The following is a 26339-nucleotide window of genomic DNA, read 5'->3' on the forward strand; positions in this document are numbered from 1 at the left end:
GTTTCCTACTTAGTGCATCAGCTACCACGTTCGCCTTTCGAGGATAGAAATGGTACCACAATCATAATCTTTAACCAATTCTAACCACCTTCTTTGTCTCATATTCAACTCTTTCTGAGTAAAAACGTACTTTAAACTCTTATGATCGGTGAATATCTCGCACCGAACTCCATACAAGTAGTGTCTCCAGATCTTGAGAGCAAAAACCACTGTCGCTAATTCCAAATCATGAGTAAGATAATTCCTTTCGTGATTCTTGAGTTGTCGTGACGCATAAGCCACTACTCTGCCATTTTGCATTAACACTGCACCAAGACCTGTTTTTGATGTATCACTGTAGATAGACAAAGGTTCTCCACTTTCAGGGACTATAAGGATTGGCGCGGTGGTGAGTCTTCTCTTCAACTCACGAAAACTCTGTTCACATTTCTCGGTCCAATGAACACATCATGACCGAGTGATTTAAGTCATCATATGACCATGTCAAAAAATTTATTGACATTCATTTCATGCCATGTCCAAAAAGACAAAATTACCCTTTTAGCTTAAAGTCAACTGACTCCACTAAAGAGTTGACACTGAAAATCTCTCGGTTCAAATGAATTTATTTTCTACTCAAGAATTCAACCTAATTGTAATGAGTGGATCCACTGAATATTATCTATGTTTACCCTTCATGAATATCATCAGCTAGTCGAGATTTACAAAATTACCATTTTACCTTTCTAGCTATTATTTTCTCAACTCCTTTGTCGCTTGTGAATAAGTTAGAAACAATGTATTGATGAGGAGCTAACAAGTCACATTGTTTCATCCAAAAGATTCAAGACTCAATTTGGACACTGGTCAGTTCATTTATTCACATTCCAAGGAACAAAGCATGAGGCGATATACATTGCATTTCAGCAATCTTGTACATGAATTCCATATCCATGAGAACTTCACAAAGTTACTCATGACATCTTCATAACTTAGTACTTCACCAATAGGTCTTGTTCAAAATAACATAGTGAGTCCGAACTCTGAATTTCTCGAATGAGAATACATAAGCTGTGAAATGGCATGTCTCATTTCAGGATTAAGGTAAGCACGATGCAATTCATACGTAGTGACTTCGAGACATAAGAGGTTAAATGGTTTGTTCTTATCTTGTCTCTAGAAGTGCACTGGTCAATTCAGTACCTTCGGAAAATACCTAGAAGACCTATAGGGTCTCCAACTCTTAATGTCTCATAACCAGACGTCATAGATTCTCCTAGAAATCGTACTGAGGTCAATAGTCCTTTGACCCTTAGATTGCGAATATATCATTTTAAGCAAACTACGAAGAGTTTGTTTATGCAAATCTACATTTTTCTCTTTGTAAGTTGTTAAGTTTGTTTATGGACTAAAGACTAATGTTTTATCATAAAGCTTCAAACAGACAAGGAAGAATGAATGAACGTTTCAACTTTTTATTAAATGAATAAGCAATTACAAGCAAGAGTCTTTGTGAGACTTTGTTACATCAAATGTACTAAATAAAGACTACAACTCTTCTTGTGGGCACCATTGACAACAAACTCACACTTGACTCAAAGAAGATGTGTGTAGTCCTTCATGCCTAATCCCTCTCGATGTTGGTCGAAAACCGTGTTCACTAGGGCCTTGGTGAATGGATCTTCCAGGTTGTCCACCGTTGAGATCTTCTTCACTTCCACGTCTCTGCGCTGCACGATCTCTCGAATCAAATGGTATTTCCTCTCAATATGTTTAGAGCGCTTATGGCTTCGAGGTTCCTTTGAGTTAGCGACAGCCCCACTATTATCACAATGAAGGGTCATGGGCTCGTCGACGTTTGGAACAACTTCCAAATACTTAAGGAATTTTTTAAGCCATACAACCTCTTTGGATGTTTCACAAGCAGCCACATATTCTGCTTCCATTGTGGATTCAGCAATGCAAGATTGCTTAATACTACTTTACACAACAGCACCACCATTAAGGATGAACACAGATCCCGAAGTGGATTTCCTGGAATCCTTATCCGCTTGAAAATCGGAGTCGGTATATCCCGTCATAGTCAGGTCAGTACCTGAATATGTAAGCATCAAGTTCCTAGTTCTTCGAAGATACTTAAGAACATGCTTAACACTAATCCAGTGCTCGGGTTCAGGGTTGGATTGGAAACGGCTAAATACGCCAACAGCGAAACAGATGTTAGGTCTAGCGCAAAGCATGGCATACATAAGACTTCCTACGGCTGAGGCGTAAGGAATTTTTCTCATGTCCTCAATCTCTTCTGCAGTCTTGGGAGACTGGTCCTTAGAGAGTGAGACTCCATGCCTAAAGGGTGTTTGGCCCTTCTTGGAGTCTTTCTTTGAGACGTGGTCCATCACCTTATCAATATAAGATGCTTGAGAGATCGACAGGGTCCGGTTCTTCCTATCTCGAAAGATTTGGATCCCCAGAATGTACGCGGCTTCTCCTAGATCCTTCATATCGAATTGCTTTTCTAACCAGACCTTAACCTTAGATAACTTACCCACATCATTACCTATGAGTAATATATCATCGACATATAGTACCAGAAACATAACTTTACCTTCGTGCATTAACTTGTAAATGCACGGCTCATCTATTGACTGCTCAAAACTGAAGCTCTTTACAGTTTCATCGAATCTAATATTTCATCATCTAGATGCTTGCTTTAATCCATAAATGGACTTAAGCAACTCACAAACCTAGGTCTCTTGACCTTCTTCCACGAAACCGTCTGCTTGAGCCATATAAATGAGCTCGTCAAGATTGCCATTCAGGAAGGCAATCTTGACATCCATTTGCCAGATCTCGTAGTCGAGAGCTGCAGCTATGGATAGAAGTATGCGTATGGATTTAAGCATCGCGACTGGCGAGAAGATTTCTTCATAGTCAATCCCTTCTTGTTGGGTATATCCCTTAGCCACAAGTCGTGCTTTGAACAACTCAACGTTCCAATCCGGACCTCTTTTCTTCTTGTATATCCACTTACACCCTACGGGTTTAATCCCTTCAGGAAGGTCTACAAGTTTCTAGACATTATTGACATACATCAAGTGCATTTCAACTTTCATGGCGTCAAGCCAAAGGATTGATTCAGAACAAGCTATCGCTTAGCTATAGGAAACAAGGTCATCCATGTCGGAGACGGCTACGAGATACTCTCCATAGGACATGTACCTTCCAGGATTTTGAGTAGCCCTCCCACTACATTGAAGTACTACTTGACGAGATTCTGAAGAGTTAGATTGTGTTTCAGTTGGGGATAGAACAGTTCTTACAGATGAGGTAGAAGCTTCCTCACCCAACTTTTCTTCAAGCACAATTTTTCTTCTAGGTTTTGCATCCTTCATAAAGTCCTCCTCAAGGAAACGAGCATTCGTGATAACGAAAGTCTTATCGCCTCGGGACTATCGAAAGTAAAATCTTTGGTTTCCTTTGGATATCCAATGAACAGAATCAATTCTGACCTACTAGCCAACTTGCTAGTCTTTTGCCTCAGCACGTGTGCAGGGCAACCCCAAATTCGGATGCGGCCAAGATTCACTTTACGGCCAGTCCATCGTTCATAAGGAGTACCAGGAACCGTTTTGGACGGAACTTGGTTCAGAATGTAGGTGGCTGTTTCGAGGGCATATCCCCAAAAGGAAGGAGGGAGTGATGAGTAACTCATCATTGATCTAACCATCTCCATTAGAGTTCGGTTCCTTCTCTCTGACACTCCGTTTTGTTGAGGTGTGCCAAGTGGGGTAAGCTGAGAAGCGATACCTTCTTCTTTAAGAAAGTCATCGAACTCTCCAGACATATACTCACCACCTCGATCGGATCGAAGGGATATGATCACTTTGCCAGTTTGCTTTTCCACTAAAGCCCTAAAGACCTTAAATACGTTAAAGGTCTCGGATTTGTGTTTGAGCAAATAGACAAAACCGTATCTTGAGTAATCATCGGTGAATGTAACAAAGTATTCGTATCCACCATATGCCTGTTGATTTAGCGGACCACATACATCAGAATGTACTAGTTCCAGCAGCTCAGTGGCTCTTCGATCCTTATCGGAGAAAGGTCGCTTAGTCATTTTTCCTGTTATGCAAGATTCACAAGTAGGTAGTGAACCTATTGCAGAGGCTTGGAGTGGACCATCCCTAACAAGTCTCTTAATCCTGTCTAGACTGATATGACCAAGTCTTAAGTGCCAGATATATGTTTATTTTGTTAGATCGGAGGATTCAGAAAGTTTGATCCTCTTTGGCTCCCTAATTAGATCGTTATCTATTTCGGTGTCTAAAAGAGAAGGTTGAGTGGGATAAATGTAAAAAAGGCCATTCTTCATACATGCATCAATGACAAGAGAATTTGAAAAAGAAATACGAATTCCATTCTTTATAAACTTTAATTAATAATCTTGCTCGAAAACTTGAGCAACTATTAGGTTATTTCTAAAGGAAGGAACATAATAAACATTATTCAAATTTAAAGTGCGATCTTCAAAAGATAGCATCACGGATCCCACAGTCTTCGAAGACACCACGCTCCCATCACCCCACTTGAAGCAGAAGTCGCCATCCTCTAAGCTTTTGCTTTTCCTAAAACCAGTTAAGGAGCAGCAAATATGGTTAGTAGCAGCGGAGTCAATAATCCACGATGATACATTATCAGCTACTAAACAAGCTTCGGTTATAAGTACAATACCTTTTTCCTTAGTCTTGAGGTAGGCAGGACAATTCCTAGGCCAGTGACCAGGCTCATTGCAGTGGTGGCACTTGTCATTAGACTTGTCCACCTTTGGAGCCTTCAACGTCATCTTATTCTTTTGAACCTTCGGTTGCTTCTTCTTCTCGGCCTTGCGAGGTTTCTTCTTAGATCCAGAGGTGGAGGCAGTAGCATGTACCTCTCCTTGAGCCCTCTTTTTCTTAGTGAGTCCCTCACCGGTGTGAAGCTCCTTCATAAGCTCGGTAACAGTGTACTCTAGCTTGTTCATGTAGTAGTTCAGCTTGAAGGTATCGAAAGATTCGGGAAGAGTTTCCAAGATCATGTCTATTTTAGTCTCTCCATCAATTTCAGATCCAAGAATCTCCATTTCTTTTAGATAGCTAATGATCAAAATCATATGATCTCTAACGGGAGTTCCAGCCTTCATACGACAGTTTGTAAACTCTCAGACCGCTTGTTGCCTAGCTTGACGTCCTTGCCTTCCAAACATCTCATGGAGATTGTAGAGCATATCAGCAGCAGTCTCAATGTCACGATGTTGTTGTTACAATAAATTGTTCATAGATGCTAAAATATAGCACCTCGCAATCTCATAGGATCGGAGCCAGGCCGCCAGGGCGTCTTTTTACTCTTGTGTCGAATCTTCATTCGCTTGAGGACAGGGGGTGGTGAGAACCCATTAGTGCTTGTCGACAGTAAGGACTATGTCGAGGTTACATTTCGAGTCGACGTAATTGTCGCCTTCGAGTTTATTCGAGGAAAGAATGGTTGAGAGAGGGTTGAGAGACATTTTGCCAATAAAAGTTTAAACAAGTTTATGATTAGTCTTTGGTTTAGGATTTATGTTTGTTCAAGACTTGATAAAATCCAAAGGTGTTATAAACCAAATGGTAATTTACTCCCTCAAGAGAAGGCCGCAAAAAATCTCTATTTATAAGTAAATGACACATCATTGATGCTTAGTCAAGATGTCAATACACCAATTTTGACTAGCCACCTTTTAAATTGGTTTGATCACTCATATCCTTTCGTAGAGCCTCAAGGGAGGATTACTAGGGATGGAGTCTAAGAGGAGGCCTTGTCTTCATCGTCTCACTCTCGGACGTAGCTCATTGAGCTATGATCGAAGTAAAAATGCCATAGAGTACTCTCATTTAAGAGAGGGCCACGAGAGTGACTCTTAGTCCCACGTCAATTACTTCTTTCATTAGTTTTGAGGATCGTGGGTTACAAACAACGAGTATAACCCTCCCACTTAGTTTTTGGAGTTGGTACATCGACCCTTATAAGTTTGGAAACGGATTTCCTAGTTATAGAGCGATAGAGCGGACAACTACAAAAGAATCCTAGAGTTTCATGTTCAGACCAGTGTTAGTGCATAAAGGCACAACGTACATACTCGGATCTTTTCCTATTTTCTATTCGGGGAAAGTGCATGAGGGAAGTGTGAACTTTTCCTAATATTTTGGATAAAGTATTGGGTGCGACGTAGGCGCACCCAAAAGTTTTAACGGACTTTTGGGTGCGAGAAGTCGCACCCAACTTTAAAAAAATTCGCGAAAATTTTCCAGTGCTTGTTTGAGTTTTGGGTCTGACTTTTCGCACCCGAATATCTTTTTGGGTGCGACTTTTAGGTTCGAAAAGTCGCACCCAAAAGTCGACCGCGCCGGAAAACTATGTTTGTAGTAGTGTTTGTTTATGGACTAAAGACTAATGTTTTATCATAAAGCTTCAAACAGACAAGGAAGAATGAATGAACGTTTCAACTTTTTTATTAAATTAATAAGCAATTACAAGCAAGAGTCTTCGTGAGACTTTGTTACATCAAATGTACAAAATAAAGACTATAACTCTTCTTGTGGGCACCATTGACAACACTATGTTCTTTAGGTTTGAGAGGTCTCAGCTTGTGAGATCACCAAGGTGAGGGTTTGTAAGGGTGTTTGATCATAGTGCAAAGAATTTCAAGAGGGGAATCCCGGGGATTAGGTCACATTGACTGAACCTCATAAACAAACATCTTGTTTCATGTATTTTCTCGTTTGAGAGTGATTTTGGCGAGAAGGAAAACATAATAGTGGTATCAGAGCCTCGTTGGTTTTGTCTCTCAACTCACACCTCGTGAAATTAAGTTTTGGAAGCTGGTGGAATCAGAGTCGACATTGGATCCGATCAAGAAAGAATTGAAGAAACAAGAATCCACAGAAGAAGGAGATATAAGGGCGATTCAGAGTCGCCTCGTGAATCAAGTTGTGGCAAGCGGGCAGAATCAGATCGACATCGGATCCGATCAAGAAAGAATTTTAGAAACAAGAATCCATAGAAGATGGAGATACAAGAGCGATTCAAAGTCGTCGTCTTTTGGAAATTCAGTTGTTCTCAAATTCAAATCGAACGAACAACATGAGAATCGACATCGACAAGTTCTATGGCTCAGGGGACTATCGGATATGGTTGAGGAAGATTAAAGCTCTGCTTGCACAATAACTTCTTCTCAAGGCGATTGAGGATCCAATAATCTGGCCAGAAGGATGACTGATGATCAAAAGAACGAGGTCCTGGAAACAGCTACAGGTACCCTAATTTTTCATCTCTCTGATTCAATAATTCGCTAGATAGATATTGATGATACAAGCTTGATGAACTTTTTGAAGTGAAATCTTTAACTAACAAAATTTTTCTGAAAGAAAGGTTGTTTGGTTTCAAAATGAATTCCTCCAAATCTTTAGAAGATTATCTTGATGAATTTTGAAAATAATTCTGGCGGAAAGGAATCTATGAGTGAAGAAAATCAGGCCATTACAATTCTGAATTCTTTGACTGACACTTATAAGGAAGTGAAATCTGCTATTAAGTATGGACGCACATAGATTACCCTATATGAGATTGTGTCTTCTCTGAGATCCAAGGAATTTGAGACAAAATCAGAAAAAGAAACCTCATGTGGATCAGAGGTTCATTACGGCCAAGAAAGAGGTAAGAACAAGAGTTCTAGCAAGAACAACAAAGGGAAAGCTAGGAGGAAGAGTCCTTAAAAGCCATCAAGTTCTGATGGGAAGGTGACAAGAACCTGCTTCTGCTACAGGAACACCTGGGCACTTGAAGAAAGACTGTTACAAATGGCTGAAGAAAGAGAAAGACAAAGCCAGCACAAGCAACAGTCAACAAGATTCAGCCAACTATGGGGATGGATATGATAGTGGAGAAGTCTCAGTCATCTGAAGTGAAAAGGAGAAGAGTGACAGGATTTTAGATTCCAGTTGTTCTTATCACATGACTTACAATAAAGATTATCTCACTGATTTCAAAAGCCTTCAAGGAGGCAAGGTAGTGCTGGGAAATAGTGACACTTGTCTGGTGGAGGGAATTTGCAATGTCAACTTCAAGATGTTTGATATCTGCTCCAGAGTTCTCAAGAATGTAAGGTATGTACGAAGCCTCACGAGAAATCTTTGTCTCTAGGATTGCTATATGATTCAAGTTACAGCAACAAGACTGAGAAAGGAGTATTAAGGATCTCCAAGGGGTCAATGACGGTCATTAAAGGAGTCAAAATTGATGGTCTCTACTACCTAATTGAAGATACTATCTCTGGCTCAACAACAACTGTAACTAACTTGTCAGAAGATCAGAAGGCCATCTTATGGCACAGAAGACTAGGTCACATTAGTGACAAAGGTCTTCAAGTCTTGAAAGAAAGTCAGTACTTTGGTAAGGACAAAGTCTCGAGTGTTGGTTTCTGAGAACACTGTGTTATGGGAAAACATCGTCGTCTAAAGTTCAAGGTGGGAAAACACACATCTTAAAATTCCGCTGCTCACCGAAGCGTTAATCTTTTTCTTAAACCCTAGATCGATTCCAACACTAGTTCCATAACGTGGTACCAGTATAACATGATGGTGGATGATCAACCACGTTGCAGATTTAGGCCGTGCAGATCTCAACCCCCGAGACACTCCACTTATAATTAGTGTATTTTGTCATACATGTTGTAATAAATTTATACTCTACTTATGATACTTTTTGTTTAAGAACTCGGTTTATGTTTGGTATGAACATTTGACGTTTGAACTAAGTATGTTTATTATTGCAAAATATTTATTTGAATACCCCTCGGTTTCCTACCTTTTTGGTCAGTTTCCTCTATGGTAAGCGGTTTCCTACTGGTATCGGTTTCTTTTTCTTGTCTGAATACCCCTCGGTTTCCCATCCGGTAAGCGGTTTACCCTCAAAATTGAGATCCCAGTATGGTAACGGTAACGATAAGACGATCCTTGACTTAGACTAATGTAGCATTACCATAAAATGAATAAAATGAGGTCTTTATAAAATATCAGAAGATTCGAGGTATTCAAATAATCATCACATTCAAATGAGGTATCAGTGGAATTTCCCCTGTTTTTGCTGGACTCGATTTTGGAGCACAATAAGTATTTCATATATGGATACTAACTCTGGTGCAGTTTAAAATAAATTTATTTATTCGATTTTGTTTAGAATTTGTCTTTTTTCCGTAGGTTTTGCGTCAAGCTAATAAATTTTAATTAAAATCGAATTATTGTAAAATATTTAAATGAAAAGAGTAATTAGACCTGTACTCCAATAAACTATTCTCATTTTAAAAATAACCCAAGTTTCATGAAGTACAACAGGCCAAAGTTAATTAAATTAACTGTTTAATTAATTGAAGTAATTGAAAAAAGTATTTAATTAATTTCGTGATGAACTATTTTTCTAATAAAATAAAACTTTGGCTAGATCATTAAACAAAGATAGATGATTAGCTAGTTGCAATAAATACTTGTAAATGAAACCGGTACAAATGTGTGTGTGTGTGTGAATCTAACTTAAATTCTGAACATGACAAGAGGTGCTAGCTTGTATAGTACCCGCTCTCCAAATAAAGAGAAAAATTCAAATTACTGGGAAAGTGTTAGAAAAACTTAAATACTCTATCCTTCTGAAAAACCCACATACACTTAAATGCTTCACACTTAATTTAACGGTCCCCACAGATAACTTCTGCAGATCAAATTGTTTCGGTACATAGATTGTTTTTATGGATTTCTGATGAAGACAGCGAACTAACATAATTTGTTCATTTTATTTATTTATTTTTTATTTACTTATTACACATGTTCCGCTTAGCTATTAGTGTTCCTTGGTAATATTTCTCGCTTAAGAAGTCAAGCTTCAGAAAGTGGCTTCAACATCACTTGAACTCCAAACTCAGGTTTCATTGTAAGAACTTTATGCGGCGAGTGAACATAACTCCGGGACAGCGTGAATGAGAAACGCTGCAAAATCATAGCTAGAGCGATCTTAGCTTCGATCACCGCAAAATTTAGTCCTAGGCAACTCCGAGCTCCGAGTCCAAAGGGAATAAAAGCGGCGATGTTGTCTTTGGTAGCTTTGGCAACTCCTTCAGAGAATCTCTCTGGTTTGAAGAGATGCACATCGTCTCCCCATATTTCGGGGTCGTGGTGAATCGCTAGAATTGATAGGTTAACACGTGTTCCAGCTGGAATCGTGAGTTTACCCAATCGAACGTTTTGCTCGACAGTTCTCACGGTCATAATAACCGGCGGATATAGTCTTAGAGACTCGTTGATAATCATGCTCATCTGGATTGAAAAAAAAAAAGAAACACAACTCATTACTGATGATTTTCATTTATGATCAGTGTATGTAAGAACATGTCTTACGGTTTTGAGTTTTGAGATTCCATCCGGAGTCGGGTTCTGTTTCCCGAACAAATCAAGAACTTCCTTTCTTGCAGTCTCTTGCCAAGATGGGTTCAATGCGAGAAGGAACATCGTCCACGCAAGCATAGAGTTGGTCGTTTCTTGTCCCGCGAAATAAAGTCCTTTGCTTTCTTGGATGATTTGTTCCATCGAAACCCTCTGTTTTTCGTCCTCTGCTTGGTGGTGGGCCTTTAGCAATAAACCGAGAAAATCGGAACCAAACCCTTCTCCTTCGTCCATCGCCTTCTCTTCTCTTTTCTTTATTATTCCCAAGACTGATTTGCGAACTCTTTTCTCGAGCTCCACCGATTGAATGTGATCACGATATTTTCTGAAGATATTACACCGAACAAAGATTGAATTCATTTTCCACAAGAGATAATAATAAGGTTTAGTGATTACCTGATCCCCGGAGTCCGTGGTCCAACAGTATTTCTGGATGCTAAAACCACCAACTTGATCAACGACTCGAAAATGCTCTGCCCTTCTCCGTAACTGCTTCCGAAGGCAGTTCTAGAAATCACATCTGAACTCAAGAGCTTGAATTCCTTGTGCACATCCACAACCTTTCCCTCGTATCGTCTCAATCGTCTGATCATCTCCTCGCAGCTCAAGTGCATCAATGGAATCATACACTGGCCGAAACAAAAGATTCCATTTTTTCAATCTATTCATAAAAGTCATATTTGCTATCTAATTAACCAGCTTATAGAAGAGCTTACTTTCAATCTTTCTGCATGGAATGCATGGTTCCCCAGCTTCCTCATCTTGGCCCATTTTGCACCTCTTGACATTCCAATTCCGTCTCCCAGAATCTTGAACACAAAACCTGGTGCCTTTGGTTTGAGAAACACTCCGTGTTTATCATTGAATACCTCTTTCACCAGCTGTGTGTCAGTCACCATGATCTGAGCTTGACTGCCATTCCACTGAATATAATTCTTTCCTGTTGCACAACGTCCATGTAAGTCTAGTCAGAATTCATATTCGAAAGTCAAGATTAAGCTTAAAATGACAAGAGAAGTTAAGTCAGTGGTAAGGAAGGGGCTAGGAGTGTCGTGTCAAAAATAAGATTACTTTTATTCTGTAAAAGAAGTAAAGGGCTAATTAAAGAGCATAACTAAATATGGACAATTACATGGGAAATTTTTTTTTTTTTTTTTTTTTAAAAAACTAATGAGATAGTTAGAAAGGAAGGAAACTGGGAAAGTATATATTGATAAATGTTAGGAGTGACACGTGTCTTCCTAGAAGTTACCGTAGAGTTTAGTCCAGCGGTGAACATGAGGCTGAAGCCTGGGAAATATGTCGTGAGACAATGAGCTGAGAGGCTTCGAAGCCGCTTCGCTCTCCATCCTCACAATCTCTTTGTTGTTTCCATAGATGAGCTTGTATGAAGGTCCTTTGATTCCCTGCGACTCCATCAAGCGCCGGCACCGATTCGGGGCCCACCATAACTTATGGAAGACCTTCAAGGTGACTAAGAGAAGGATAGCTATAAGAAAGCTCGAAGAAAAATTTGTAAGCTCGTTCATTATTTGTCTTGTCTTGTTTATTTATTCGCTTCACTTTGATAGTGCGGTCATGTAAGCTGTGTGTCTGAGACTCTATATATAACAATATTCAATGACCCATCGACCTAAAAAAATTGGGACTTTTTTTTCTTCCTCTTTTTTTAATGTCGGTCCCCCTTTCGCTGGATTCATCGTCTAGAATAAAGAGATGGAGTGTGGATAGTCTAGTGGTAATTCCAATACACCTCCTGTGTGGAGGTCGTGGGTTCAATCCCCACTGCAGCAAAACTGCCTTAAAAAAAAAATAAAGAGATGGAGTAATCGATATGATTTAAATTTATCGACTCTAAATTATTAAGAGATTTGTAACTGAATATGTAAAGTGATGGACCAAAAAATCCGCGGTTCCTAATGGAATAGGTAATAAAGCAACTTTGCCGTCCCCTGCCACTAAACCACCACCTCTCCGATTTCAAACTAAAGAATTTCATTTTATCATACCTTTTAGAATTTTTTTGATTTTTAGCCATTTTACTTATGTGACACATTGTTTATACCATCTTTACCTTAATTAATTAATTAATATAATTTATTTTCGAAATTAATAAAATCTAATTTATTATTCAAAATCACTAATTATTAAGATCTCAGTTTATCTCTCTATTTTCACGTTTACTCTTTCTCTCTCTCTCATATTTTTTATCCATGGACAAATGTCAAAAACATCAAAAACGCAATTAATAGTTGCTAATAACTATTAATAAGTTTTTGCTTTAACGAATGGTCGGTATAACTATTAATATGTTTCTACCATAAACTTATTACCAGTTATTACCGACTATTAACTGCGATGTTGCTGTTTTTTTACCTCCGTCATGGCTAAAAATGTTCCAAGAGAGGATTGAGAGAGAGAGAGAGAGAGAGAGAGAGAGAGTATTTAGGTATAGAGACTCGATAGTTCATCCTAGGTATCTTCTGAAGATACTGAATTGACCAGTGCACTTCTAGAGACATTATAAGAACAAACCATTTAACATCTTCTGTCTCAGAGTCACTATGTATGAATTGCATCATGCTTACCTCAATCCTGAAATGAGACATGTCATTTCATAGCTTACATTATTCTCATTTGAGAAATTCAGAGTTCTAAATTCACTATGTGATATAGACAAGACCTATTGGTGAAATACTAAGTTATGAAGATGTCATGAACAACTTTGTGAAGATCTCATAGATATTGAATTCATGTACAAGATTGCCGAAATGCAATGTATATCACTTCATGCTTTGTTCCTTGAAATGTGAATAAATGAACTGGCCAGCGTCCAAATTGAGTCATGACTCCTTTGGATGAATCAATGTGACTTGTTAGCTCCTCGTCAATACATTGTTTCTAGCTTATTCACAAGCGACAAATGAGTTGACGAAATAACAACTAGAATGGTAAAATGGTAATTTTGTAAATCCCATCTAGTTGATGATATTCATGAAGGGTAAACATAGATAATATTCAATGGATCCACTCATTTCAATTAAGAAGAATTCTTGAGTAGAAAATATATTCATTTGAACCGAGAGATTTCAGTGTCAACTCTTTAGTGGAGTCAATTGACATTAAGCTAGAACTTGGAAAAGGTTTGTGAACCTTTGAGTCCAAGTATGCTAGCTCAAGCTTTGTTCATTTGGATCCATGAGGTCACTACCACAAGTTATTAGAGTAGGATTAGTTAAACAAGAAAGCTAAGTCAAAACAAGTTCAAATGTTGAACTACACAAGTTTTACGAAAATTGTCTAAAGGGTAATTTTGTCCTTTTCGACAAAGGATGGTATGAATGTCAATAAATAAATTTTTTGACATTGTCATACGATGAAAATGAATTTAGTCACACAACCAACTTGAGAAATTGGGCCCTGAGGATTGAATTTCATTTCATGGAATTTTATGTGAAAATTCTAAATGGGCTTTTCTTATATTATCATGAACAAATTTGCTCCATGAAGCAATAGACTTGGGCGACCAACATAGAGAGAAGAGGAAACTATTTCCAACCGTGGTATTTTGATAGGAATGGGAAATAAAGATTATGCTTATGAATATTTGATATTCAATAGAAAAGAGGAAACTAGCTCTTCAAGGCAATCCCTTCTCCTATAAATACCCCACCTATTCACAATTCACGGCACACAATTTTAGAGATTGAGAGCCTCTCTCTAGAAGTTGCCACCCCCTCTCTCTCTATAGCTATCTTCTTGTACTTTTTGTTTTGGCACCTAGGTCCTCATTAGACCTAACGTTTTGTTTGAGCTCTTTGGCTCAAAGACTTTTTTCTTGAGTCATAGTGTTTAAAAGTGCCTACACACTAAATCCTAACCATACTCGAAAGACTCTAGTGGTAGAAACGTTCGTGGTTACTCACAGTTTCAAGAAGACTAGTGGAAGGCGAGCTAAGTGGGGAGACGAGCAATTCAACATTCCTAAGGCTTCTCAACGCTTAAGCTCCATTCAATGTTGGTACCGAGTGAAAACTCAAAGTAGTTTTGAAATTTGAAATTATACGCTCATGCACTTTGTCTAGGTAGTAAGAACGTTTTACGAGTTTTTTTTTAAAAAATTTATATTCCGCCGCTTGCTAGAAATGATAATCTTTTCTTAAACCCTAGATCTATTCCAAAAAAATATTTCAATTAAATAATTATGAATCCACAACCACATTGAAGTAAAACTAGCCATCACCCTAGAGAATTCAGTTCATGGAGACGAGAGTAACAAAAACATGAAATAAATAAAAATAAACTATGAACACTAAATTAAAACAATAAATCATAAGCTAGAGTTAAAAAAAAAAAGATATAAAAGGAAACACGCTGAATTGGCGGTTGTCTATTGCGACAAACGGTGGCCGTCTTCTTTCGTTGTGTCTTCTCTCCAAACAAGCCAAACAATTAATAAAACCTAACTATTGATTATGAGAGTTCTAATACATATAAGGTATTTTAGGTTATTTTCGAAGCAATATGGGCATTTGGATTGGATCCAGTGGCTCAAAAATGCTTAAAATCGTGTAATTAACGAAAACAACAATTTTGGGTCGAGGTGAAACTGGACAGTTGCGCAATGATTTTGAATCGGCTGTAACTTCTTTATCCGATCCTCAATTTTACAAATAAATATGCGTTGGATCATCCAAAATATTCAATTCAAAATCTCAGAATCGTGCAGAAGAGGACTTTGTGTTTCTTGTTTCGCTCTAAGTTACCCAAAAATATACGAATCGTCATGATTTGCTCCGATTACATTCTTAACACAAAAGTACTCTCTCAAATATGTAAATCACTCACAAACACACTAAATACACTAAAAATCACTCGAGAACACATGAAATTCAAGCCAAAAATAGGAGTCTCACGCGTATAAAACACACCTATCAAAGACCCCCAAACTTGAAACATCACTTGTCCTCAAGTGATAAAAATAAAATAAAAAATACATACATACAAGAAGTTAACTAAATATAATGATAAATATTTGTGGATGATTTACCTTGTTAAAATTATGCTTGCCTCAACTACGGATTTATAGACTTTTAATGCAAAGGGCATTCATGACTTTGATTTGAATTGAACTACCAAGTATGACAAAAAAGTGAAATACAAGTTAGTGTTACCTTGATCCTTCAAAATGTTTTCGTGTCTCACGAACTCTCGGGTACCCCGCTATGCAACCTTCTCTACCGCACTCAAGAGATTTCATAAAGCCAAATTTCAGCGATTTTGTCTCAACACACCCATATGCCCACTCTTCTCCCTTAGTCTCCACTAATATACACGTTTCATTTCTAGTCGGTCCATAGGTCTTTTCGGCTTGTAATGTTTAGGCTAGGGTTATGGTAGGATATACAATTTTTAGTGACTAATCAACCTAGTAAGGATCGCGCATCACTTCTCACCAAGCACTTAAACCTCTCAACTCGTGCTAGCACTCGGCCTATCCCAATAGCACCCTAAACGGTCATGACACTGAACTCACAAACATATCTCTAAGCCATATTTATTTTTCGTTTGAACAAAGTAAGTAAAAAAACAAAAAGACACAAAAATAAAAACTAATTGCTAAAAGTGAGCATCATCATAAAATAATTTTTTTTTCTTTTTTTATTTTTATTTTTATTTTTTCTTTTCTTTTCTTTTCAAAACCGAATAAAAATAAATAACAAATGGATGTTCAACGACTTCTTTTATTGACTTGGAGACTCACTCAAGAATTTGTCAAAAACTCTCGGAATTGACTTGCGATGATGCCCTAACTAATCGAAGGGTTTTTTTTTGTGGGAATGTCTTCATGGGCTGGATTTTTGTTAGTGGCTAGGAACAAGATAGATTAGTGTTTGGCTTTTTGTGCAAGGGCTCTATGCATAAAAAAAAAAAAAAAAAAAAAAAAAATTTGGGTTAGCTCTTTGGCTTAAAGTGATTAATCCTAACGCGCATATTATCCTAACTAGATCAATGTATACTCAATTTTCTCCTTGATAAAGGGTTGGAATGGGTTCTACTGTGTTGAAGTAATCTCACTTAGGTGGTCGATCTAGCTACATCACAAAAGCAACCTAAAGATTCTTGAGACATACATATTGGGGGTCAAAATGTAGCAAACACAAAACTTGTATGAACATAATTACACTCAACAAGGTCATGACTAACAACCCTATGCATATGCTTAAAATCTTAAGTCTCCTAGGCAAGCATTTAGAATTAAAATTAAAACAAGGCCATCACACACCAATTTCTACTAAAAAACAAGAAGTTATACTTAAAAAATAAAAATATTAACTTGAAAAATCCCCGACAATTAAGAATCCCAAGCTTGAAATGAACACTGTCCACAATGTTTTTGCTGTCAATGGTGCCCACAAGAAGAGTTGTAATCGTTATATTCTACATTTGATGTAATAAAGTCTCATGAAGACTCTTGCTTGTAATTGCTTATTCATTAATAAAAAGTTGAAACGTTCATTCAATCTTCCTTGTTTGAAGCTTTATGATAAAACCTTAGTCTTTAGTCCATAAACAAACTAAACAACTTACGAAGAGACAAATGTAGATTTGCATGAACAAACTCTTCGTAGTTTGCTTAAAACGATATATTCGCAATCTAAGGGTCAAAGGATTTTTGACCCTAGTATGATTGTTAGAAGAATCTATGATGTCTGGTTATGAGGCATTGAGAGTTGGAGACTCTATAGTTCTTCTATGTATCTTCCGAAGGTACTTAATTGACCAGTGCACTTCTAGAGACAAGATAAGAACAAACCATTTAACCTCTTATGTCTCGAAGTCACTACGTATGAATTGCATCGTGCTTACCTTAATCCTGAAATGAGACATGTCATTTCACACCTTAGTATTCTCATTTGAGAAAGTCAGAGTTCGGACTCACTATGTGATTCCGAACAAGGCCTATTGGTGAAGTACTAAGTTGTGAGTATGTCATGAGTAACTTTGTGAAGTTCTCATAGATATGGAATTCATGTACAAGATTGCTGAAATGCAATATATATCACCTCATGCTTTGTTCCTTGGAGTGTGAATAAATGAACTGGCCAGTGTCCAAATTGAGTCCTGACTCTTTTGGATGAAACAATGTGACTTGATAGCTCCTCGTCAATACATTGTTTCTAACTTATTCACAAGCGACAAAGGAGTTGAGGAAATAACAACTAGAAGGGTAAAATGGTAATTTTGTAAATCCCGACTAGCTGATGATATTCAGGAAGGGTAAACACTGATAATATTCTGTGGATCCACTCATTACAATTAGGTTGAATTCTTGAGTAGAAAAAAAATTCATTTGAACCGAGAGATTTTCAGTGTCAACTCTTTAGTGGAGTCAGTTGACATTAAGCTAAACTTGGAAAAGGTTTGTGAACTTTTGAGTCCAAGTATTTTAGCTCAAGCTTTGTTCATTTGGATCCATGAGGTCACTGTCACGAATCACATCGATTAGCAATAGTTAAACTGGAAGCTAAGTCAAAACAAGAACGAAAATTGTCGAAAGGATATTTTTGTCTTTTGAGACATAGGATGAAATGAATGTCAATAAATTTTTTTGACAAGTTCATTTGATGACTTAATTTCACTCGGCCAATATTAGTCTTATTGGGCCTTGTGGATTAATTTCATTTCATACGAATTTTATTGAAATTTCTTAACGGGTCTTTCTCATGTTGTCATGAACAAATGAAGAAGCTTCTAGAAGCTCCTTCTAGAATGAGTTTGGGCGCCTACCCTATAGAGAAATAGGAGAGATTATTTTGTGCATAAATGTATCAAGATACTTGCCAAAAGAAAAAGAGGAAACAAATTTGCATATTGATGCATAAGGGATTCGGCCAAGAGAGAGACAAGGCAAGGCAAGGAACAAAAAAGGAAACAAATCCAAGGCTTAATGAAGCCTATGTTGGCCGAGCATCTCAAGAGAAAAAAGAGGAAATTGGCTCATTCTATAGAAGAGGAAACTACCTTATTGAAGGTGAGACCTCTCCTACAAATACGAGCCTCATTCTTCTATTTTTTCTCATTCCAAAGTTTTAGAGATTGAGAGCTTCTCTCTCTAGAATTGGCCGATCCTCTCTCTCTCTCTCTCTCTCTCTCTCTCTCTCTCTCTCTCGTCAATTTCATTTTATTGTTTTGGCACCTAGGTCCTCATTTGACCTAGAGTTTAGCTCTGCGACTTCAAGACTCGTTCTTAAGTCGTAGTGTTTAAAAGTGCCCACTCACTGATTCCTTTTATTTCGAGTGATTTAGTGATAGAAATCATCGTGGTTGCTCGAGTTGCCGAGGAAAGAAAGAGAGACGTGCTGCGAGGGGAGACGAGCGTTGCAACTTTCCAAAAGCTTCTCAAAGTTCAAGCTTCAAGAAAGGTTAGTAAACTTCTTAGCTCATAATAGTTTTTTATTTATATGTACTTGCTCTTTGTCTATGTTAGTAAAAAACTGTTTTTACTTGAAAAGAAAATTTTTAAAATTCCGCCGCTTTGCGAAGCGTTAAACTTTTTCTTAAACTCTAGATCAATTCCAACAGTTTTCCCCATCGTGGTGCATCAAGACCTTTGATCTTTGTGCGCTAGGCCTCACCTTTTCAGTCTTATCGTGCGGCATTAGCGGTGGTCATGGAGGCTTTCACGGTGTGGCTTCTCCGGGCACATTTTGGGAGACGTATATCCTGAATGACTCGTCCTCGCTAAACGTCACCATAATCTTCTTCGAATATGGGATTTGCAATGTGTAAGCACGGATCGGTGGAGAAGGCTTAGTTGTGGACATGGTTGATGAAGACGCCTCGCCGATTTTCGTCCTCGGGCTTTCTGGGGCAGCGTAGCTCCGGTGTTTGAAAACGTTGCATTGCTCATTTTGATTCTTATCAGTGGTATTGGGAGCGTCTCTGGCGGTCGAGCATTAATGAATTTTACAATCTGATCCACCTGTGTCTCGAGACTCCAATTTTTGTGCGGCATGACTTCTGAACGTGTTTCGAGTCCCGGTGATGAAAGCCTCCGGGATTTCTTCAAGATTTGACTCTGGCTCTGGAGGTGATTATTGAAGAAACCCTTGTTGTTGTTGTTGTTGTTGTTGTTGTTGTTCTCCATGCGAAGTTGGGGTGGTTTTTCCTCAGTCTGGTGTTGTAGTGTTTGGAGTTTTGAAACGTGGACCGATTGTAGTTTCTCAGTTCGGATTCTTAGTGGGACCATCATTCGCATGCGAGCAATCTTCGTGAGATGACTCCTGTTACACCAAAAGTATTGCTCGGGTGTTGTGTACATTGCATGTACGGTTGCTTGAAACTCCTTCATCTATTTTTGGAGGTCCACCATTTGGGTCGTCATCTATTTCATCACCTCAATGTCGATTGCGGAGGTCATGGAATTTACGGTGGCGGGTTTTTCCTCTTCCATCTGGTCATTAGTCGTTGGAACGCGCCAACTCTTCTAGAAGATCATGAAACTTGGAAGACATCTTAGTTACCACCGTACCTATTGCAACGGTGTTTACTAAGTTCTTCGCGGATGTGAGAAGCCCATAGAAGAAAGACTGAACTTGGGTCGGTAGAGTGATCCAGTGGTGTGGGCAGGTCCTCAACATCTCTTTGAATCGCGCCCAAGCCTCACGAGTGATTCGTTGTCCCACTGGATGAAGTTATGGATCTCATTGTGGAGGCAAACGGTCTTCTCGAATGGGAAGAATTTGGCGAAGAAGATTTGGCAAAGCTTGTCCCAGGTGGTGATGGAGTCGACGGGCAAGGATTGGAGCCAAGACTTTGTTCGATCTCGGAGTGAGAATGAGAATAGATGCAACCAAATTGCTACAGTCGAGATGTTGTCGATGCAAAGAGTGTCGCACTTATCAAAAAAGTTGGCGATGTGCTTGTTCTGATATTTGTTTTGAGCTCTTGAGAATTGATTTTGTTGAATCATTTGAATCGTCTTCGTCTTGATCTTGAAGTTTTGATCCCCTTTGATGGCTAGCATCCAGATCGCCGGGCGGTATCATTTAATCGTGGGCATGACATAGTCGATGAGTTGTCTTTCAGCACATTCTCCCATGATCTGGTGTATAAAATATAAAAAATTAAAAAGAGATCAAAATAAAAGATAGCTAATCTAATATTGGTTGAAGACGAAGTCCCCTGCGATGGCACCAAAAACTTGTTGCGATATTTCATATGCAAGTGAATGTCGTCGCTCAAGTAGTAAAGTTCGTAACAACGAGTAGATCCAACGAGGACACTATGCTTAACTGAATATTTAAACTAACTAGAAATGAATTGAACTCAAATAAACAAAGATGATTATTAACTAGAACGAAAACCTAAACTAAGGCACAAAAGAAATACGGCTTAACGGATGATTAGAAGGAAAAGGCAATGACTTTACTAAACTCTCCTATGGTCGGGATTCCTAAAACTACGCACGATTTTTCAGTTCTCTCTTCTCACTAATTACACTCATGTAATTATCACTAAATCTCTCTCAAGCATCTAATAACCTATGTCAATACCGGGTTTTTATCTCTCGATTTCAAAACCTAAAAATACGTAAATATTGCAAACAAGAGTGTTCACACGATTTGATAGCAGTCTAACTATCTCTAGCTTAGGAGTGTACTACAGTGAAATAATTCTTATGCACGATTATTAATTCTCTCTTGAGTAACTAAACAATCATATAATTCATGAACAAGCTAGATAATCTCATGCAAACACTATGTACATAATTAATCAAGTGATATAGATGATAAAAAAATACTTCAGTTAAATTATGAATCTACAACCATATTCAAGCAAAGCTAGGTCATCACCCTTAAGGGGTTCAGTTCATGGACAACGAGAGTACCAGAAACACAAAATAAATAAAAACAAACCATGAAAACTAATTTAAAACAATAAAACATAAACTGAAGTTCCAAGAAATAGAGTTACAAGGACAAATGTTGAATTCGTGGTTGTCAATCGTGACGAATGATAATTTTCTTCCCTGGTTGTCTCTTCTCTCCAAACAAGTCAAACAACTAATAAATACTTAAAATGAAACCTAACTTATGATTATGAGAGTCCTAATACATATAAGGTATTTTTGGTCATTTTCAGAGCAATATGGGCCTTTTGGATTGGATCAAATGGCTAAAAAATGCTTAAAATCGTGTATTTAACGAAAATAACATTTTTGCGGATCGGCCGTATCTTATTGCTCCGATGCCTGATTTTTACAAATAAACATACATTGGAAAGCTAAGAGAAAGATCTATCCAATTATGGAGCTGATAATCCAAAATATTCAATTTAAAATCTCAAAATGGTGCAGAAGAGGAAGTCGTGTTTCTTGTTTCGCTCTAAGTTGCCCAAAGATATCTGAATGGTATTGACTTGCTCCGATTGCATAATTAACATTAAACTACTCTCTCAAACCTATAAATCACTCACAAAGACATTAATCACAATAAAATTCACTCCAAAACACGTTAAATTCAAGCTGAAAAATAGGAGTTTAACGCGTATTAAAACACACCTATCAACCTTTTCCTAAAAGTGTCTCTGTTTCTCTCACACCTTTTGATTTAGTACATTATGATGTGTGGGGACATTCACCCGTTGCTACAAAGGGTGGGTCTCGGTATTATGTCTCATTTATGATTCTACTAGTTTTTGTTGGGTTTATCTCATGAAACATCGATATGATTTTCTTGGCATTTATCATATGTTTTGTTCGTTTGTTAAAACTCAACATAATGATGTCATTACATGTTTTTATTGTGACTTGGCTGTGAATATACATCTACTCGTTTATCTGATTTGCCTGCTTCTAATGGTACTTTCCATAAAACTTCTTGTATCGTCACAACATAACAAAATGGTGTAACTGAGAGAAAACATTGACACATTGTTGAAACAACTCGTTCTCTCATCTTGTGTGCTCATTCTCGTAATGATTTTTTTTTGGGGGAAGTTGTTCTTACTACCATTCACTCCATAAATAGAATTCCATTTTCCATCACTTCATGTTTTGTTTCCTTTCGAAAAACATCATGGTAATGCTCCTAATTATTCTTTCCTGAGAGTCTTTGATTCTGCCTCTTTGCTCTCCAACCTCATATCGAGCGTAGTAAACTCACATCTTGTTCTGCTCTGTGTGTCCATGGTGAAGGTGAAAAGGAATATTGGTGATATGATGAAGTTAGTCAAAAGCTTTATATCTATCGTCATGTTGTATTTCTTGAGAATATCCAATTTTATTATATTCCCTCGGATACTCCCAATATTTATAAGTATGATCTCACTCGTATTGATCCTTTTAAGTTTTGTACCATTGATACTTCTAACCATGTGATAAGTTAGACTGATTCACAAATTATCTTTGCCTTTTATAAAAGAATCGAAGCTTTATTTATAATGTTTTTTTTAATGTTATTTGGTAGTTTTAGTGTGTTTTTAGCTTGAAAATAGTGAGAGAAGACTTTGGGGTGAAAACGACTAAAATTGGATAAAAAAAATGAGAAAGTTATGAACATTTGAAGTCAAAGGATAAAAGTGTATAAAAAGTCAATGAAGTCAACAAGAAGGTCCATGTGTCATGTCATCATCCGACGCATCGCATCGCTTAGGCAGAATCGAGGACAAGAGATTCAGTATTACAGTGCCGCAACGCGTCAACTATTTCACGTGACGCGTCCAAGTGATGCGACGCGTGCTACATGTGGGTCGCTATCAGCACTTTTTAACACCTCTTGTTGAGCTGATCTTGGCCCTTTGAACATCCTAAATTCTCCCAAAACACACTTTTTGGGACTGTATACTCTTTGTTAGGTCATTGTACTTTTTACTCGTTTCTCTAGTGCTTTGTTTGTTTAAAATTATGAATAGCTAAATAGTTAAAGGGATGCGATGTAGTTAGTGACTTTATTTTGGTTGGTTAACCTTAGAATATAATCATGCTTCATGGTTGGGTTAGATGGTGAAAATCTATGAATTTTGGTTGTGTGTTATCGCTAGTTAGATTAGTTACCTAATTAGTGAATTTTAGGCTGGTTTCGAAACTGAAAGATAATACACAATCAAGCTCTACCCATCTTATTATTCACCTACCTAGAGCTATAGAAAGACTTGAGGTAGATTGAGTTGATTGAAATCTCGGGCTAACTACGGTTGTTTAAATTTGTCTTAAACTGAGATGGTTAGGTTTGACATAATTAGGTCCCTTAAGACTCGAGAGAGATTAGTGGATATTTTAGGGTGATTGAGACTAAGTCTTTCCTTTTTAACCCGAGCTTAGAATCGTTACCAAGACCAACTGAATCGATGAACTAACGAAGTCGCGCCCCTTGTTGTTATTATTGTTTTTGAATCATTGTTAATTGTTTTTATTTACTCTTGCATTTAAATTAGTTTCACTCTCAAAACATTAAAAACTCCCCATATTTACATTTTTATAACTTGGGAAGAAAATCTAGTGAGTTTACATTGAAATTTCTATGAAGTCCTCGTTGGATCGATATCCGTGCTCTTTGCACATTTGATGACAGGTATGCTTGCGTCGTGTGAGTTTTCCTAGTTAAGGAAAATTTACGTCTCCCACAAGATTATCAACCTCAGGCTATCGACGCTCCCTCTACTCCTATTGCATCCCAAAATTAAGCTTTAACGAGTGTAGATTCTACGCTTCCTCCTCCTCCTTCCTCACCTTGTTACCCTCAACGAACTCGTAAGTCCACATTGTTACATGATTATATTTACTCCATGTATTCGACTGCTTTTATTTCCTTTTTGGATTATATACATCAACTCTCTGATATCTTTCCTTATATAGAGGTTGTTCATTACCCCCCTTTAGCATGAAGCAATGGCTGAAGAACTCTCTGCATTGTGAAAGAAAAGTACTCTGCAAAATTGTTCTTCTTCTAGAGGGGAAATATGTCATTGGTTCTCGTTGGGTCTACAAAATAAAAACTAAGTTTGATGGGATGGTTGAGATATACAAAGCTTGCTTGGTTGCTAAAGGGTTTTCTTAGTGACATGGCATTGACTATGAGGAAAAATTGCTCATGTTTTTAAGCATGTCACTATTCGCACACTCATTGCATTTGCATCATTCATCAGTGGGACATTTCTCAAATCCATGTTAAAATGATTTCTTGAACATAGGTCTTAACAAAGAAGTTTACATGGTTCCTTCTCCATAATTTCGGTAAACTTTGTAGATTAAAGAGCTCTGTATGGGCATAAACAATCTTCTCTGGTCTGTTTGGAAAAGTTCTCTATTATGGTATCTTCTCTTAGATTTCATCCTAATCCATATGATTCAGCTCAATTTATCAGGTTCACTTCTTCTGTTCATACTCTTATCTTATTGTATGTTGATAATATGGTTATTGAATGAGATGATGTTGATGGGATCACAAAGTTAAAGAGATGTTTAGCTCATGAGTTTGAAACAAAGGATTTGGACTCTACATGGTAATTTTTGGGAATATAAGTAATATAGTCTCATTGTGGCTATCTTATTTCTCAATCAAAGTGCATCATCGATATTCTTGACCAGACACGCCCCTCTGACTCTCGTACTGTTGACAACCCTCTCGAGGTTAATGCCTGATATTCTTCCTCGGAAGGTGCTGCTCTTTAATATCATACTTTGTATCGCACTATGTTTTGTTTCTTAATCTATCTTATTGTTATCCATGGATTTTGAGCCTCCGGAATCGATCGACGGATCTACCTGAAGTAGGCCCACTCTAAAGACCGCCGCTCCGACAATCAGTCACACGGCAACACAACCAGACACTCATGTGGTGACACAGCCGACCGATCGCATGGCAACAGAGTCGGATGGTCACGCGGTGACGCGTCCGACCGGTTGCACGACAACACAGCCTAATGGTCACGCGGTGACACGACCGATCAGTCACACGACAACACAACCAGACAGTTACGTGGTGACACGACTGACCAGCCGCACGACAACACAATAAGACAGTCACGTGGTGACACGACTGATCGGTCGCATGGGAGATGGGTCTCTTTGCCATCTCCCTCACCCCATGTACATGTCCACCAAATCTATAAATAGAGGCCTCGGACCTATTTCTAAGGTATCCGAATTTGAGCTTAGAAACACTTACGAAACTCTTTGAAGCTCGTTTCTCTCCTATTCGAACCCTAGAACACTCTAAACCTTTATCTATCACCTCAATCCTCCTAATGTTGAGTGTCGGAGAGGTAAATAGAGGAAACCCATATGTTTCTTCTTTGTAGTTCACTGTTCCCTTTTCTTTCAGGATCAAGGAAAGACGAGAAAGATCAATAACAACTAGGGAGAACTCTGTTGGTGATTATTGCACCTTGATAACCATATTAAGTGCGGAAAAGATTAATTACACTAACAAGAGCTAATTAATATTATGGTTATCTAACAAGATATAGATTTACTTATTAGTAATTCATGAAAGCAATGTCAAGCAACCAATAAGAGCAAGGTTCCGAGATTCAGTAATACTTACATGTTTTGGATCAGCTACTGAATCTTCAAGGTTTGACTCCTTCGTCTTCAGTCTTAAAAGACTATCCTCAAGATTTTAGCTCCTCGGCTCTGAACTCGTCAGTGATGACACCGTAATCTTCCGAGATGTAATCTCCGAGACTAATAAGAAAGATGAGTGGGCACAATCTTTTTCTAACTACGATCTACAACGAGGTGTCTAGATTGCACCGTGTTTATGGGATTGGAATCACGGAGTTCCAAGAGGGGTAGAGAGAAGTCGGCCAAGAGAGAGAGAGGGAGAAACTCTTGGTCGAATTTTTTGAATG

General features: G+C 38.0%; 1 protein-coding gene across 1 annotated transcript; it reads right to left on the reverse strand.

The window, feature by feature from the left end:
• Window positions 1-9508: 9508 nt before the first annotated feature.
• On the reverse strand, window positions 9509-12078 carry LOC149402766 (cytochrome P450 CYP749A22-like). Its single transcript, XM_089610080.1, has 5 exons — window positions 11734-12078; window positions 11198-11421; window positions 10878-11110; window positions 10437-10806; window positions 9509-10355 (listed from the first exon to the last, which is right to left on the reverse strand). The coding sequence occupies exons 1-5, from the start codon at window positions 12008-12010 to the stop codon at window positions 9918-9920; spliced, it is 1542 nt and encodes a 513-aa protein (XP_089466206.1). The 5' UTR covers window positions 12011-12078; the 3' UTR covers window positions 9509-9917.
• Window positions 12079-26339: the final 14261 nt, after the last annotated feature.

Source organism: Urtica dioica, chromosome 3, assembly GCF_054948205.1.
Source record: "Urtica dioica subsp. dioica isolate 48M chromosome 3, U.dioica_male_clone48M_v1_H2, whole genome shotgun sequence".
NCBI lineage: Eukaryota > Viridiplantae > Streptophyta > Magnoliopsida > Rosales > Urticaceae > Urtica > Urtica dioica.

What these genes read in the sequence shown, in the direction of transcription:
- LOC149402766 (XM_089610080.1), bottom strand. Translation starts at nt 12,010, where the DNA reads ATGAACGAGCTTACAAATTTTTCTTCGAGCTTTCTTATAGCTATCCTT. An exon ending in CCGCTGGACTAAACTCTACG is followed by an intron (nt 11,422 to 11,733) that starts GTAACTTCTAGG and finishes GTTGTGCAACAG; the next exon opens with GAAAGAATTATATTCAGTGG. An exon ending in TCCATGCAGAAAGATTGAAA is followed by an intron (nt 11,111 to 11,197) that starts GTAAGCTCTTCT and finishes TGTTTCGGCCAG; the next exon opens with TGTATGATTCCATTGATGCA.